This window comes from Ipomoea nil, unplaced genomic scaffold, assembly GCF_001879475.1.
Source record: "Ipomoea nil cultivar Tokyo-kokei standard unplaced genomic scaffold, Asagao_1.1 scaffold2792, whole genome shotgun sequence".
NCBI classification, from domain to species: domain Eukaryota; kingdom Viridiplantae; phylum Streptophyta; class Magnoliopsida; order Solanales; family Convolvulaceae; genus Ipomoea; species Ipomoea nil.
The window spans coordinates 1,343,550-1,362,382 of record NW_017619220.1 but is presented as its reverse complement, the minus strand read 5'-3'; the positions used below and the strand labels follow the sequence as shown (position 1 = coordinate 1,362,382).

Here is an 18,833-nt window from a genome sequence, read left to right as displayed (position 1 = left end):
AAGTCAACTAGATTATAGCCATTTCCCAAAGATATTTGCATCTAGTTGTTCCGCATCTCAGTATTGTGATTATTTTGGTGCACCTATAAACTTACTGAGTTTTCTCGTCTTCTGGACGTACATAACTTCTTAAGATTTTTCGAGAGTGACAAAAATTCTTTACTAGATCTAGTTCTTTTGGATTTTTATTTTTCACTCTTTGGCAGATAGTTGCAATTATTTTATGAACTAGTACGTGATTTTGAAAGATGAAGATCATTTCATTCTGTGTAATTTCTCGGCATTCTGACTCATATCTCCCCCTAATGCCGCGAACCGATCTTCATAAAGTATGAAGTCAGTGATCCTCTGACTTTAGATTTTCAGACAACTGACAGAGGCATACAACCAATGTGTATTTGATAGCCTCTAGAGATATGCCATGGTGGTGTGACAGTAAAATAAACTGCATACTGCAGATTTTTGGGAAATGTACGATTTTGAAATCACGTATATCAAGTATAAGGGAGAATAAGGATATGCAGTGTGCCGGAGGTTTAGAATTAAAGCATGGAATATTTTATTTCCCCAACAAGTATCCGGCAAACAATAGAGTATCTTATTTTTGAAATTCATAGATAAAGAATTATCCAAAAACAATAGAGTATCTTATTTTTGAAAGATATATGCTCGCATGCATAAAAGAACGAAAATGATGTATGAAAAGAATGAGACACTCATACTTGGTCTCCATAATCCTTAAGCTCCTCGCCTAATAAGTCATCACTCAAATTGAGTAAGGCGTTTGCTTCAGGCAATGCAGCTTGAGAGGATTCATTTGTCTTCCGGTCATTATTTCGCTGTATCATCATTTGGTAGGCTTCGACCAAATGTTTTGAAGTGCGACACGTGCGGGACCAGTGTCCTTTGCATCCACATTTGTAGCACGTATTTTGCTGTCCTTGATGAGTTTGATCTTCGGGTTGCTTATTCTGGGTCCGAGAATCACCGTTATTAGCTCCGCTCCTGCCACCTCGCTTTGGGCCCCTACCGCGGCCTCTTCCTCGCCCTCGACCCCGTCCCCTCCGATTGTTGCTTGATTGGGCAACATGGTGCACTTCAGGTGCAGGTGCAGCGCCGGTTGGGCGTGCATTGTGGTTACGCATCAACAATTGGTTGTGCTTTTTAGCAACCAGTAACGCAGAAATTAGCTCTGAATGCTTAGAATAGTTTTTTGCCCTGTACTGCTGCTGGAGTACAAGATCATTAGCATGAAATGTGGACAAGGTTTTTTCTATCAAGTCTGTATCTGAGAGTTCCTGCTCACAGAGCTTGAGCTGAGATACGACCTTGTGTAAAGCTGAGTTATATTCAGTTACTGATTTAAAATCCTGGAATCGGAGGTTTAACCAATCGAATTGTGCTTGTGGCAAGATCAGTGATGTCTGCTGGTCAAAACGATCTTTAAGTGATTTCCAAAGGGCATGTGGGTCTTTTTCAGTGAGGTACTCATTCTTGAGATCATGGTTGAGGTGGTGGCGGAGGAAAATTAGGGCCTTAGCTTTCTGAGCGTCATCGCTCGGGGAATTTTCAATGATTGTGTCTTGTAGTTCTGTTGATGTGAGATAAATCTCAACATCAAGGGCCCATGTCAAATAATTGCTTCCATCTAGGGAAAGCTCGGTGAATTCACGTTTCGCGATGGCAGCCATAATCTATTGTTTTCAAAAGAAAATTATTAATTCTGGCTAAACTTGATGGCGTAAATCCAAAGCCTAATTTTATAATTCACATAATAATAAAATTATATATTATGCAAGACAGAATATGCATAGAAATTCATCATATTATCCAAATAAATTGCAAAACTTAATTCTGAGCATATTCAATAATTTGAATGAAAAACATAATATTTACCAAATCAAATTGCAGGCCCGAGACATAACAATAACATGATCGAATCATTATTGTTCTTATTTAAAACACCAGGCCCAAAATTGTTTTTAAAAAATCAGTTTTTTTTTTTTTTTTTTTTTTTTTTTTTTTTAATAAAAGGCCCAAAACCGGGTCCATCTCATAAAACAAAGACAGGAAACCCCATCTTCTCAAAAAAACTGAAGCCCAAAAATTTGTTTGTTTGTTTTGTTTTTTTTTTTTTTTTAAACATGCTGGGCCAGTAAAGGCTGTAAAGCTCAAGACTTGGACCAATCCTTTAAACAAAAGGGTAAAAACCCTTTTCTCATAAAATTTTGCCTGCAAACGTCAAAAGGAGGCGAGAAAACAAAACCGGGAGCGATCGCGAATTATAGCCGACGCCGCTGCCCTCTGCTGGAGTGCCGGCTGATCGCGAGACGCCTTCTGCCGCTTCCGCCTGGCCACTGTCGCCACCGCGCTCCGCCGGATCGTTGGCCACTACGGGGACACAGCAGAGCCGGCGACAACCTGCCACCGCCGTTTCCATCGCCAAGTAGATTAGGATCGAATGCATCCCTCTACCGGAACTCCACGCCGCGGCCCTCTGCCGGAGTGCCGCGCTCCGCCTGCTGTCGGAACGCCGATCGCACGGAACCGGTCGCCATCGTCGGAGGAAAACAGGTTTTGTTTTGATTTTTTCAGAAAAAAATCATATATTTCGGGAATGTAAAAGAATTCCCTCTGTTTTTGTAAATCATTTGATTTGCCTTTATTTCTCAGAACAAATATACATATACAGTGTATGTATATGAAAAAAACTTTCAAAACACATACTTGAAAACCTCCATATATTGCCGGTACATAAAGCAATCAATTTTTCGTTTTGGTTGGTTTTTTGAACACTGGAGTGTTAAAAAAAAATGGGTATTTTGTTTTTAGGTGTTTTGTTGATGATGATTTTTCTTGTTTGAAAAAAAATTTGTTGTTTGTAGCAAAAAAAACCAGCAAAACAGGCAATATCCATATATATACAAAAGGCATATGAATTGTATCGTAGAAGCAATTGCATATTAAAACATACGAATTGTATATTCAAGAAGACATGAATTATTGTATATATCACATATCAAACATGAAAAAAATTGCATATTTCAATAAAAAGGGAATTTGTACCGTTCACCGTAAAGAATTTGAGCTTGCTGATAACGTGTTGTAATTGTGGTGCCCGTTGGCCCGTTAGCTCCTAACCGGTGTATTGTAAGCAATATAATCTATTGACTAAAACAGGAAATGTAAAAGAGTAGAGAGAAGTGATAGTAAGAATGACCAGAATTAGAAGAAATCAGTGTGTCCTTTCATTCAAGCATTTGTACAGTATATATACACAAGAATGGGTAGCTGTTACAAATCTATTCATTAAGATTGACTGTTACAAATTAGGCCATTAAGCCCTATAATAATGTCCATCAATCATGTTTTATAACATAAATGACTTTAATATCATTTAAACTTGTAGTCTTGTACTAGTATCCAATTTATATAACACTTAATATCAAAAATTAATAAAAGACTTCTAAATTAGGTTTGCTCTTAATATTGAGAAACATTAAGATGCATACGTATCCTCAATAATTTAGAGGAATCAAAACCCACGTAGTTCTTTATTTTTATAATCATTTAGAAAAACAATTGGGCTTGCTCTTAATATTGTAAAAAATTAAGATGCCTACGTATCCTCAATAATTTAGAGGAATCAAAGCCCTCGTAGTTCTTGGTACGTACCTCATTTGATTAGCTCATTTTCATTCTTGATCGGAAGTACCCGCAGAGGTTGCACGAGAACTAGCATTAGGCGTGTCTTCACATGATGTATTCATGGCCAACCATTCATCTATGTCATCTTCTTCCATTAGTGAAAGTTGATCTTGAGTGCGTTCTTCGGCAGCGTCCCAATCCTTCTTCATGACACAAATTTTGATGGAATCCGGTGCCAAACTTGATCTTTTATCGTCTAATACTCTCTTGCCGGCACTAAAAACAGACTCGGATGCAACTGTTGAAGCAGGACATGCAAAAATATCCTTTGCAATTTTTGACAAAATAGGAAATTTTGTTTCGTTTCCTTTCCAAAATGTTAGTATATAAAAATCATCATTTATTTCAAAATTACAAGACAAATATGTATCTATTTTAGAAGAATTACCACTACCACTACCCTTTGATTTTTTTTAATATTGTTGAAACAATAGGATTATGCCACTTACTCTTACGGACAACAACGGGATCGACAGATTGTGGTGCATAAATCGAATAATATTCTTCATATAAATTTTTTAACAAATAAGAACAATCATCAATATACGTTTGAACACGTTCAACATAGTTTGGAAAATTCAAAGAGTTATAATAAAAATCTAATAAACTATTTAATCCATTTAAACCCACATTTGGATCAAGAATAGCAGCTAAACCATAGATATAAGAAATATCACTAAACTATGATACAAATTTATTTATCATATTTTTAACTAAATCAGACAAAATAGGATCTTCAATAAAAGAAGTAAGAGTACTAACAATTGTAATGCATTCAGTTACAACTAAATGAACGTTAGGCTCATAAACTAAAGAAAATGATTTTGTAGCACTATCAAATGATTGAAGAACTGCACAAACATTACTAGCTACTTCTCAATGTTGAGCTGTAATTACGCAAGCATCACTACTTTGATTACTATTATACAAAATAGTTATTACCTCATGATATGGAGTAGTTTCACATAACAATTTATATGTAGAATTCCATCTAGTAGGTGTATCCAAACTAAAATGTCTTTTTTTTTTTTTTTTTTTTAAACCATGTTGTTCACACAATACTTTAAATTCATTTTTTTTTTGTTTTATTGTATCTAAGCCATTTAACACATTTTCTAATCGGTTCAACTAAACCACTCAAGCTATTTAGTCCTTCTTGAACACATAAATTTAAAACATGAGCACAACATCTAATATGCAATAATTTACCACTAACAGGTAAAGATAAGCTTTGAAGTAAATAATCTATAGATCTAGTATTAGAAGAAGCATTATCTAAAGAAATTGAAAAAACTTTATTTCTTAATTCAAACTCATCCAAAACATTTATTATTCTTTCTTTTAAATTAAAAGCAGTATGAGATTCTTCCATTAATTCAAAACCGATAATTCTTTTTTGGATTATCCAATTATTATCTATCCAATGACAAGTAACACAAATATATGGTTCACCTTGAGGAGTTGTCTAAGTATCACTAGTTAAAGCAACACGACCATTAAAATTTACAAAATAATTAATTAACATAACTTTGACATATGAAAACTTTTATAGATAGCACGTTTTAAAGTATTTCTTGGTACTTTTTTTATATTGTGGTTGTAAAGTTTTTTTAATAAATCTTTCAAAATGAGTACTTTCAGATTGACTAAAAGGTAATTCATCACTAATTATAAATCTACCAAATTCATCAATCATTGTTTCTCGTGAATAAGTAAAAATACCTCCGAGTTGTCCTTCATCATTTCTCAAATTGTGGCAAGAATTCAAGTGCCTACTAAGAGTTCCGGTGCCACTTGATCCGGATTGCCAAGAAAATGGTTTTTGACTCCTCTTCATATTTGCACATATTTTACAACTTACTGCATATCGATTGGAGGATCCTTCAATGAGTGTTTTTTCATAGTGTTGCCAAACCCATGATGTTTGTTTCTTCCCCCCTTCCGTTGGAGGAATAGGAGGAAGATTGTCGTCACCTTGAGTAGAAACAAATTGATGATGATCAATTTCTTGTGAATCTCCTCCTACATTAGAAAAATCAATTGGTCTCTTACCGGGATTGCCACTATAAGCCATATGATATTAGGAGTATAAGAATTAAAAATATAGGACAAATATTTTTTTTTTTGAACAAAAAAATATAAGACTAATATTTTATTTTGAACACACAAAAATATAGGACTAATATACGATTATAAGAATTAAAAATATAGGATATTATAAGAAATTAAAACTATATAAATTGAAATTGAAAATTTGAAATATTGAAATTTGAGAGGTTGGAAGAAATTAAAGAATGAAAAATAAATAATAAGAGTAATAAAATTTGTAAAGATTAAGAGAATATATGGAGAATTGTTGTGAGTAGAAGTAAGAGAGTGTATGATTGAGAATTTTGGTGTGATAAAAATGAATTGAGTAAGGGTATTTATAGAGTTTATTAGTTGAAAAATAATAATTAATAAATAAAAAAAAACTTCATCTAGTGCAACGGCCAAAAATTTGGTCGTTGCACTAAAGAAATCACTCAGTAGTTTGCCGGAGGCCAGGCCTAGCCTAGCCTCCGGCGAGACTACTGATGTGATGCAACGTGCAACAGCCAAATATTTGGCCGTTGCACGTTGCAACTAGCCAGCTCTAAATATATTTTTGGCCAGCTGCCACAAATTGGCCAAAAGTAGTTTAATATATATATATATATATATATATATATATATATATATATATATATATATATATATATATATAGGCATTAGGCAATAGGCAATAGGCATATAGCCAATATTAGCCATGGGAGATTGGTAGCAAAGCTGCCATGGTTCCGTTTTCCCGGTCCTAGGCCCGGGCCTGGGCCTGGGCTCTGGGCCGGTTTCGTGTCGGGCCCCGAATTTTTTTTAAGGGACCTGAAACGGCCCTTAACAACTCGGTTCAGGTTCGAGCTAAGCCCGGCCCAGGCCCAGTAAGACCCAGACCCACTTTTTCCCAGGTCGATTCAGGGTTGGTTCGACCTTGAACCGGCCCGTGGCCACCTCTAAGTAGACGAGAAACGAGAAGTCGCTTTGATCCGAGTCGAAAACTACCAGCGACAGGTTAAAACATACCACGAAAAACGAGTCCACCCTCGTTGCTTCCATGTGGGCGATTATGTGTTTCGAAGGCGAGAGGCGAGCCAACCTCAAGCCGGGGGTAAGCTCGCAAGAAGTGGGAGGGTCCCTACATAGTGACAGCCGTGGTTCGCTTAGGTAGCTACAAACTCAAGACCCCGAAGGGAAAGATGGTAGCTAGAGTGTGGAATGCTGAGCACTTTTCGAAGTATTTTCAATGATTTACTTGTTAGGAGGTGGTCCGTCCCCTTCATCTCAATAAAGTTAGGAAAATTTTCGTCATGGACTAAATTTCACTACTTTGGGAGGGGGGGGGGGGGGGGGAGAAGATAGGTACCCACCCGAACCCTCTAACCGTATCCTAAAGGGGCCGCAAGGTCCGACCTCGCGCACCACCCCCGATGGAAGAGATCAATAGCCCGGGGTCAAATGACCTGGGTCGAAGGGCTGTCACCCTAAGGAGGGGCACGAGGTCCAACCTCGAGCACCACCCCCGATGGAAGAGCTCAATGGTTCGGGGTCAAATGACCGGAGTTGAAGGGCTACCACCCTAAGGGGGGGCACGAGGTCTGACATCGCGCACCACCCCCGACAGAAGAACTCAACGGCCCAGGATCAAATGACCTCGGTCGAAGGGCTACCACCCTAAGGGGGCACGATGTCCTACCTCGCGCACCACCCCCAACGGAAGAGCTCAACGACCCAAGGTCAAATGACCTGGGTCGAAGACTATCACCCTAAGGGGGCACGAGGTCCGACCTTCCTACTTGCCACCCGACAAAAGAGTTTGTGGACCTAAGGAGTACCCTTGGCCATATAACTACCCTATTAAAAAAACACACTAGTGTTGTCAAAAAGCCAAAGCTAGTCCATGGTGCGGGGGTCTGACCCCCAAATAAGACTCAAGCCCCGAGCTTGATGTCAACGAGCAAGTCACCAAGCCGAGGTGCCAAGATGGAGCGTGATAAGTGTTTATTTGTCTATATTTTTCTCCATTTTCACAAAGCCATTTTGCTTATAAATCATTTCAAATTTCATAAGATTAGGACTAAATTGTGTTATTTTGTAGGGAGTTTGGTTTGGAAAGCTTTGAAAGCAAAGATGAGTATTTTATTGCATTTTGGTGGACATTGGAGTCAAATGGAGCGTTTGGATGCATTTGGAGTCAAGGGGAGCCAAGGAGAAGCTATGGAGATGGATACAACACTTCCAAGGAAGCCTAAGAGTGGTGTTCTCAATGATCTTGGTCATTTGGGCAAACCAAAACCAAAGAGGAGCAAAAGAACAAGACATTGAAATTTTTGTTCATACCGACCATTGGTTGGTATTTTGATCATATCTCAGCCTATGAATGCTCAAACAAAGTGATTCTTGCGTCATTAGAAAGAGGACTCGAAGGGCTACAACTTTCCTGATAATCATAAATCCAAAATCTGAAGTTTTGAAGGTCACAAGACACCGCCAAGTGCACGGCCGTGCCAAATTGGGCAATGTGCAATGTCTTTGGGCTAATTTTGACACGGCTAGTGGCAAGGTCGTGCCTATGGCTGTGCCACCTACGCTCTATTCGTATTTAACCCCAATTTTCACTCATTTTACATGGTTTTTTACTTTGTTCGAACCCTAGACATTTTCTACTAATTCCTTTCATATTTTGGTTTTAGATTATGCTTATATTTAGGTTCCTAAACATATTTGAAGCTTGTAATCAAGGATTCAACACTTGGATTTCATGATTTACCATCCATTTCATTAGAGAAGTTTTATTTCCCTTATCTCTTTTCCTATGCAATATTTATGCTTTATGAAAAAGTACCGTGAATCTTGATTTCAAATTACACCTTAATGTTCTACTTGATTTTAGATTTGATATTGCCCTCAGGGGCGGACCTACAGTGGGGGCAGTGGGGTCAGCTGCTCCCACTCACCCCACCCCCACCCCTACCCCTTATATAACCCTTGTATGTATATGTGTATATATAGTACAAGTTTTAGTATAAGTATTAAAAAATAGAGAATTGTAAACACAATGTTGCTTAGTGTAGTTGGTTGAGTGTGTGGTTGGCTTGAACATAGGCTAGGGTTCGAATCCCCTTTATTTGCTTTTAACATTTCCTTTTCTTATTATTTCACTATTAACACTACCTTTTCTCATTATTTCACATTTTCACTATTATTAATAGTGCATATTGCTTCAACACAATAATATAATCTTCATTTATATATTAATAATGAGATGTGTAATTTATAATGGATCTTTTATTCAAATTATTTTATCAAATTGATTATGTTCATATTTTTTTATGAATATTTTTATAATGTTTTGATGTGTTTTATAATTTTCTTATATCCAACATTATTTATGGCTATACTTTTTAAGTGTTTCATTTTTTTTTTCTAATTATCAATTTTGCTTTAATATTTTGCCCCCGTTGAAAAAAATTCCTGGGTCCGCCACTGATTGCCCTATCAATTCATTAAGTCATTTAGCGGAATTGAATAACGAAATAAAAAGGCAAGAAATTAAATCAAGTACACGATAATTGGTCACGCAGTTCGGAGCACTTCTCCTACGTCTGCGGGACAACCACGTCTGCCCAATCCACTAAATGTTCACCGAGGTATTTACAAGGGGTAAGTACATAAGGCTATCAGCCACTACTACCACTACAACCTTCCCAACATCTAACATAGGATCGGTGCATGCATGCCAACTTCAGCTTCAGCTTCTGACCCTGATGCATACGGTCTGATCCAACGAGATTACTTCATAATATTAATAGAATAATCTGTTTTATATAAACAACATGAGTGTAAACTTTCCTCAAAATGGTGTCACAGAAATCCGTGTGTAGAAGCAAAAGGGAAACCCATCCTTTTATATGTGTTCCCACTCAACCAACTTTCCCATATTAAAGCTATCCACACGCCTTCAATAATTCACAGCCATGGATTAATATTCTCATGCAAAGATCAAGTTCCATAATTATCATAGCTTTGAATTAATCACAGTCATACGTCGATTTCTCATGCTTAATTACCAGCAAACTCCATAATTAGAATATTCTTCCTAACTTCGAAAACCTCTTCATTATGAGATTAACTTATGCTGTAGAAGAAATACGTTTTTTGATAGGAGAAGGTCCATGGTCCATAGACTAATCCCAAAATAAATTCTAATTATTTTGCCAATTAATTTAGCCACAGCTTAAACGGGTTCAACCTGTATCATTTGTACACTTACACTTTACATTTATGTTTTTGTGTTCTTTATGCTATTGAATCATGAGTAGTTAGTTTTTGGACTTGAGTAAGTGTTGTATTATCTATCTTGATGCTTAATTTGTAATTATTGCCAAAAGGGGAAGAACTCTAACCTAGGGTTCATGTGTTTATGAGGGTGTTGTGTTTATATCTTGTTAATGTTTGATGTATACATTCATTAGCATGTATTTGGATAATTCTTGGCTACAATGATTGGGTCAAGGATTTTAGCCACCCCTTGCATAAACGCGATTTACTCTTATGAAAGTAGGGGAAATTGAGGGATTTAGATGCTTTATGTGCTTGATGGACTTGGAATTGATACACCATGAGAGTGGGTCAATTCCTTGTTCTAATCATTGTTTATTGATTATGAGAGTGGTTAGTAGACTATGATACCTATGTGCATTCCCGATTGACTCTTTGGTTACTTGTTCTCCCTAATCCCATAGGTTGTTGAAGCATCTAGAAGATAATGCTCCCTAGTTTGAGTTATATTTCTTTATTTTGTGTTTATCTTTGTGTATATGTGTTAGTCATACAATTTTCTTAAACTTGTTGTTTGCTTAGCTTCTTATTCATTTCCTTGTGCTAGTGTCTAGTGTCTTGTGATTGCATATAGCATGCCATATCCCCAATCCCTTGAGGACGACATAAAACACCCGAGCTCACATCTTATTTTTGCTACAATCAGAGCGGCCTTGGCCAAGATCTCGGACGAGCACGGCCTCAGACCCGACAGTGAGCCGAGACCACGCGCCGACCCCTTGGCCGAGGTCTCTTGCCGACCTCTTGGCCAGGATCTTGTGCCGACCTCTTGGCCAAGGTTTCTTGCCGACCTCTTGGCCGAGGTCTCGCGTCGACCTCACGGCCGGGGGCCACATTCTTGTGTCGACCCCCTCTTTCGAGGCGGTTGGCCTAACAGGTGCATAGCGGATGGGAAGGGGTCGACATTTAAGAATATTTTGATCAATATACAAATATAAATTATAACAACGAATATTATATAGTGCAATTGATGAAATGAGTTGTATCGATTATGTCTTTTGATGTTATCCTTGCCTGAATTCGAGCAAATAATTGCCCAATTATCCGTGCAGAGCGCGTGCAATGCACGGATAATTTTTTTTTTTTAGATAATAAAATTGTTACTATTTCTTTAATCCTTTCAAAATTTGTTAAATATTCATTCAAATACGTGTGAATACGTATCAATGCAAAACACTACTGAAATTTTTCGTATGAGCAGCAACGGACATGTGGGACCGTTTCTACATTAGAAATAAACGGTCTCGCCGAATATGCTTTTCCTTGGTTAATATCCGATTAGCATAGTATAGATTAGAAAAAATTTACAGTATTAGTTTTAAAGATTTTGATTTTGATAAGCTTTATTTATTTACCCGAACAGAGCCGTAAAAATCTAAAAACCGACCATGGAGAAGAACGACTTCAATTCCTTTCTTTGCATCCCAGTTCCCAACTTCCCTATTTTGAATCCCATGCAAAAATTCTCCTCCGGCGAGTCAATGATTCCGCACAACACACCGCCGCCCCTTCAGTTACTCATTTACCTGAGCTAATATGGCTTGACCTTTCATGCTGGAAAGAATTAAAAAAGAGCTGTTGCAATATATACTTGAACTAGTATTTGTCCCGTGCGATGCACGGAAAATATGTTATAAAAATATATACTATATGAGGTTTATTCATATATAAAATTTTTGTTATTTAATAATTATTATGTGTGAATTCCTATGATAAAATTATGAACATAAATATATTTACAATTAAAATAATATTTAAGGTGGGTGATTACTACAAATCTTAAACTATATTAAAAATTTAGTACATAGTATTTAATATTATAAATTTTTAAGAACTTAGTAAACTACAATAGTAATTGAATTACAATTTTAGAGTCACCACGGATCAAAATTTTTAAACCTTTGAGATTTCTAACTCTAGATGTAGCAACATACAATTGACCTTTAAAGACCAAAATCACAGTCTTAGTTAGAACATTGATTTTTTTCTTCCAAATACTATCGAATTAAGTGTGTAATCAATAAAAGATGAGAACTAATAATTCGAGAATATAATCTTAATGTTACTAAGCCTACTTCACGTCAATTAAGTTGGAGAGTGTTGTTGGATAGTATCCGATGAATCCACGAATAACGCATCTTTATCTCCGTAGTCCTCAATATGCACATCAACAATCTTAAATATTAAGCCACATAGTTATGCTATATATTAATTTCAAACTTATGGACTTTGGGGTTGCACGCATGCTTCTTAAAGCCATATGGCTTTAAGATGTGAAAATTAAATGTTGCATTTAATTTTCACATCTTAAAGTAATTTTCACATCTTAAATGCAACATTCAATTTTCACAAGACCATATAGCTTTATTATATATAGGATAGGATAAGATTGCATAATTACTATCTCAGTCTGACCATATGCAAGAAATTAAACAGGAAGTTGAAGGAGATATTCTAAGGTGTTTATCTTTTTAATGTCTAGGGGAGGGGAAACTGGCTTCCCATACCTGAGGTGACTATTATTAGTTACTATAGCAGAATTCTATTTGCACCACCCTAATTGCTATTTATATCACCTTTTGATAAGTGTGTTAGTTCTTATAAGTGGTGTAAATAGAAAATTGTTATTTGCACCACTGCACATTTATTAAATTTAGTAAAACATTATGTTTTTATTTAAAATATTTATTATTTATTTTTATTTAAAAATCAAAATCAAAATATTTAAAAAACAAAAAATAAAAAACCCCTCGCATTCTCCGATGAGAAGCCAACCCATAAGATGGAAGAGGAGAATAAACAAGGCTAATGAGATCACTAGGTAGAAGGGATATTGGAAGAGAAGGGAAGAGAAGAGCTACCTTGGTGTGTCTTAAAAGGAATGAGATGAAGATGGTGTTTCTCTTCTAAGAAGGATGGGAGATGCGTGAGCAGTCGTTATATCATAGACCGTAGTGCACATGCACCGCGGTAAAAAACGGCGTCGTTTCTTTAAGTAAAGAAACGGCGCGCCGTTATAGTTGACGGAGTCCGCTTGTTTGGTGTATTAAACACCAACTGACACTACAGTATATCTAAACCGACACTGCAGTTATATCAAAATGATACTGTAGTTATAGTGAAATGAAACTGCAGTGTATATAAAATGAAACTGAATAACATTTCACATATTTGAGTGTATATTGTACAATGAAGCTGTAATTATATCAAAATGGTCATGTAGTTGTGTTTTAATGAAACTATAGTGTATATAAAATAAAATTAAATAACATTTTCACATATTTGAGTCTATAAATATCGAATGAAACTATAGTTATATCGAAATGAAACTGTAGTTGTGTTGAACTGAAACTGCAGTGTATACAAAATGACACTGAATAACATGGTTACTTTTTGTAAAAGGGTGCGAAACGACGGAAAATAAACACCGTTTCTTTTTCATTTAAAAAAAAAAAAGACGCGCGGTGCATGATTGATCATATTTGCCATGCGTGAGAGGCAAAGGGGGAATGAAGAAAGAGTTAGCTACAATACTCTTTTATAGTCTTGGTCCAAATGAGTGTTTGTATTTCTGTAGAATAATAATGTTACAAGATTACAAGAGTATAATATAATAATACTCTAGTCTACTAGAAAGGAAAGAACTAATTACAATCAATATACAATCAATACTCAATCATCCTAATCACTCATAATCAAATCATAATCACTATAATCATGCACATTCCTAATATGTCTAACACACCCCCTCAAGCTCAAGGTGGGATGAAGACAACATTGAGCTTGCCACGCAGCAGTCCAAAACGAGATGACGGGAGAGGTTTCGTAAAGATATCTGCCAGTTGATCTTTCGTAGAGACGAAGTTGACCTGAAACTCTCCCGAGGCAACTTTATCACGAACAAAGTGGAAATCAATTTTCCATGTGCTTAGTCCGGGCATGAAAAACGGGATTAGCAAAGAGGTATGTGGCCCCAAGATTGTCACACCAAAGCGTTGCGGGCCGACCTGAGTGTAAACCAAGTTCACGCAGCAGTGAAATAACCCAAGTGACTTCAGCCGAAACATCTGCCAACCTCTTGTATTCTGCCTCAGTGGAAGATCGGGCCACGGTTCGTTGCTTTCGGGAGACCCACGAGACCAAGTTAGTGCCTAGAAACACAGCATAACCACTTGTGGACTTCCGGTCTACTGGACACCCGGCCCAGTCCGAGTCGGAGAATGCATGAATGTCAGTGGATGCAGAGGATTGCAAACGAAGACCATAAGATAGCGTCCCTTTAACATATCGTAGAACCCGCTGTAGAAGCCCCCAGTGTTCAATGGTTGGGGCGTGCATAAACTGACACAGGCGGTTGACAGAGTATGAGAGATCCGGACGTGTGATGGTTAAATATTGAAGGGCGCCGGCAAGGCGGCGGTATTGTGTGGGATTGTCGTATAGTTCATTATTAGGTGCAACAGCTTGAGTAACAGCAGCCGGGGTGGTGAGGGGCTTACAGTCAGTCATACCGGCCCGATTTAAGATGTTTCCCATGTAGCGACGCTGAGATAGGACAAGAGCACCGTCGATGGATAGAGTTTCAATCCCGAGGAAGAAGCTTGGCGTGCCAAGGTCCCGAATCTTGAATGCCGTAGATAACCGTTGCAGCAAGGTGTCAAGCAAGGTTTGATCATCTCCCATCATAATGATGTCATCTACATACATCAACAAGAACACACGGGCAGAGCCAGCGGAGTAGTGGAATAAAGAGACATCGGTCTTAGAGGCAGTGAAACCTGCAGACAGAAGAAAATCATGAAGGCGTTTAAACCAGGCCCGATGAGCCTGTTTTAAACCATACAAGGAGCGTTGAAGGTGGCACACATAATCTGGACGGCCTGTATCTTAGAAGTGTTTATTCTATCCAAAGGAAAACGCGAAGACTTGCCAAGTTGGCAAGCCGAACATAAAAGTGGGGAACTCGATTTATGAGGGATGACCGGACACGCCCGTAGCACACGAAAAAGAACACGATCATGCGGGTGGCCCAACCGACGATGCCAAACCACGGGGGAAGCTCGGGCAGATAGGAAAGCCATATGTGACCTCGGGACTGACAGCTGATACAAACCACCCGAACTGGGTCCCTTAAGAAGAACCGCCTTGGTGATGCAATCCTTAACAAGAAAGAAGTTAGGATGAAATTCAAGATAGACGTTATTATCATGTGTGAAACGAGAAACAGATAATAATGAAGCCGACAGTTTGGGAACGTACAACACATTTGACAATTGTAAGGATTTGGAAACAGTGGGAATCGAAGCAAAACCAACACGAGATATACCTAAACCCGTACCATTACCAACACGAAGAACATCCCCGCCGGAGTACTCCTCAGAATTAGATAGCATGGCGGTATCCGGCGTGGCGTGTGCGGTGGCTCCGGTGTCCGGGAACCAGGTGGTCGAGACTGCAGCACTGCCGGCAGTGTCTCCGTTCACAGCAACGTTGGCTTGAGGAGGAGGCTGGTCACTGTACCGACGGAAGCAATAAATCGCAGTATGCCCGTGAGACCGGCAAATATGGCAACGTGGTGATCCTCCTCTGCCCCGACCAGCGTTCCACCGGCCGCCACCGCGATTATTCCAGCGTCCTCCTCCACGCGACTGCCGGCCTCCATCAGTCGACTGCCGGTGACCGCGATTCGCAACCATTGCCGTCGGCGAACCAGTCGGCAATCCACCCGTCGGAAATTCATCAGGATAAATGAACTCCTGGGCCTGCAAATAATCAGAGAGTTGAAGAAGAGACACCGGGGTACCATTAACGGCCAAGGAAACTGCCATCGATCGAAACTCCGGCCGGAGACCGCGGAAGACATATAAGTTCTGCTCGTCGAGGGAGATCGGACGTCCGGCCAGTGCAAGATCCTCCACAAGCAGTTGTGCCTTGCCGAGATATTCTGCTGGTGTCATGTCACCTTGCCGGAGGGCTTGGAAGCGGCTGAGAAGATTGAGACAACGCGCTCTGGTGGAGGACCTAAGGGCAGACTCGATAGAATCCCACACTTCCTTGGCGGTTGAGCGGCCGACTGCTAAATACATAACCTCCTCAGAAAGAGAGGAGATTAAGAGGGAAAGTATAGATTGGTCCTGTTGGATCCAACTGGAGAACACCGGATTTGGAGCAGTCGACATTGCCTCGTCAGTTACAGCGCCGACGGAGGTGGTGATCGCAGCAGTCACCGGCGGTGGGCATGGATTCTCTCCAGTGACATACCCCAAAAGACCTTGACCACGCAAGAATGGAATGAGTTGTGTACGCCAAAAAAGATAGTTCCGTGTCGTCAATTTGATCGACACAAAATGATGGGCGGAAGAGAGGTGATTTTGGGTGGAGTTCGGAGTGGGAGATACGGTGGTGGTCGTGACAGTTCGTTCAGAGGAGGTGTTGGCCATCGATGGGAAGGAGAGAAAATAGGAAAGAGATACCTATCACAATCTGATACCAAATGAGTGTTTGTATTTCTGTAGAATAATAATGTTACAAGATTACAAGAGTATAATATAATAATACTCTAGTCTACTAGAAAGGAAAGAACTAATTACAATCAATATACAATCAATACTCAATCATCCTAATCACTCATAATCAAATCATAATCACTATAATCATGCACATTCCTAATATGTCTAACGGTCCAAACTCCAAACTCTAGGTGGATCATCAAATATGGGTAGTGTTAGGGAAATGGGTTATGGACTTGGGTCAAGTTAGAAGACATGGGTTGGTCTAGAAAGAGTTTATTCATCTCTAGGAAGATTGTTGAGCTAGAGTTAAATCAAGACATATTATTGTGATTATAAAAGCATAGGATATAAAATAGTATACCAAAGTGCCTAATGTCATAAAAATAATTTTTTTGAGGTAAAGTAATTCGTATAAAAAGGGGTAGAAAGGGTATTTATACTAAAATAATATTGTTTGAAAGAACGAGGTATTACACAAATCTTCCAAATCAAGCAAATTCATTTTAAGTCCAGTAAGACCAATTCATCGGCAGTAAAGTTGTCAAAATGAGTTTTGCTTGTATGGCCGGTTCACCATGTCCCCAACTTAGGCAGGGAGTGCGTTCTAAAAATAGCGGCCGGTCTCGACTTAGCGGGGCGGGCTTGGGGGTCGTGGGTTGCCCACAAAGCCATATATATATATATAAAAGTATCTAATGTATGGTAGAAGTATGGTAATACACTGTGATGTCTTTATCTAAACATTAAATGGTTGGGTAAAATATAAAATATGGTAAAAGCTGGTATAGAACAGCTTAATCAAAATCTGAATAAGATAGAAGTGGCCACAGAGTTCTGATAGAAGATGTCAAGTGTGGTTATCCTGGTGAAATTGATTTCACATATAGGTATTTTGGTTTCTCATAGTTACACTTGCTAGCCACTGAAGGATGTGCTTAGTCTTGTGTGTGATTTATTAAATTTTAGTCATCATCATCTTCCTTCTTCTTATCCTAATACACATTTGCCTCTCTTCTGTCTTATAGGCATGAATATCTATGATTTCTTTGTCTTCATGGTGCGGTTTGCCCTTTCCAACATGGTGCAACTTTACAATCTCACTACTGAAGACAAAGATTGTAGTTCATGGTCATTTCAGATGGGAAGACATTTAGTTTTGAACCTTAAATGTGTATGAAGCATTGCTTTAATTTGAAAATGAAATCCACGGCTATGCATGGATGTAAAACATGACATTCTAACTGACAGAAGAAAGGAATTGGAGGATGAGGAGTTATTTGGTGAATTCTTTGGAAACACATACGGCTTGATACATGAGCAGTCTCAAGTGGAACATAACATAGACCTAATCAATGAAATACTTAGAGTCAAATTTTCAACTTTCTGGTTGTCCTGTGTCTGATTTTGAAGATTTAGCTACCCTCATAGACAATGGTTTGATGAAACTAGGTGGGTTTTTCATTGATTTGCTAAGCAAAGTGGCAGTGGTTTAGTAACTTTTTGTATATGTAAACATAGTCAATAACAATAAAGATGAGATCGAGTAAGAGTTTGGCATCTGTTGGGAAATGAAATTACAAAACAAACAAGGCATCTGCTGGGAAATGAAATTATCAAAACAAACAAACGCACGCAGGCACACACTTGTTTGTTTGCAGTCGGACAAAGCCAAAAATTATGTTGTACGTTTCCATTTAACTGGTGATCCAATTGAATGTATGGCTCAATTGATGTGAGTATGCAAATGATTGTGTGAACAATGATAAAAAGTACATTTTTAAATATTAAAAGTACATTATTCGTGTAATGAATGTACATTATATAAAATAGTCTATTTTCAGTACTCAAATAATATACTTTTCCTAAATACAATGTATATTTTTAATATACTAAAAGTACATTATTTGTGTAATGAATGTACATTATTTAATAGTATGGTCCACATATATATCTGTGTAGACTATGGTCCACACAATAATGATTGATGTGAGTAAAACTCAATAAAATTTCAATTTTTCTAAAATCAAAGTCTAATAAGACGTGAGAGCCAAATTATATCGTGGATTCAAGACATTTTGTTTAAATTAGTGTGACTCCCTCCTCCCTTATTTATTATTTTTTTCATTTTCTTTTTTTGGCAACCATTTGCAATTTTTTATTACAAAGGAAGGGGATACCCAAACTACTAATCACCTCCAC

The 18,833-nt window shown here is 38.1% G+C and overlaps 1 protein-coding gene across 1 annotated transcript; it reads right to left on the bottom strand.

Annotated features, from left to right (window-relative positions):
* Positions 1-716: 716 nt before the first annotated feature.
* LOC109157771 lies at positions 717-1,691 on the bottom strand. Its single transcript, XM_019305611.1, has one exon. It carries the CDS (start codon positions 1,689-1,691, stop codon positions 717-719), a length of 975 nt encoding a protein of 324 aa, XP_019161156.1.
* Between the last annotated feature and the right edge of the window lie 17,142 nt (positions 1,692-18,833).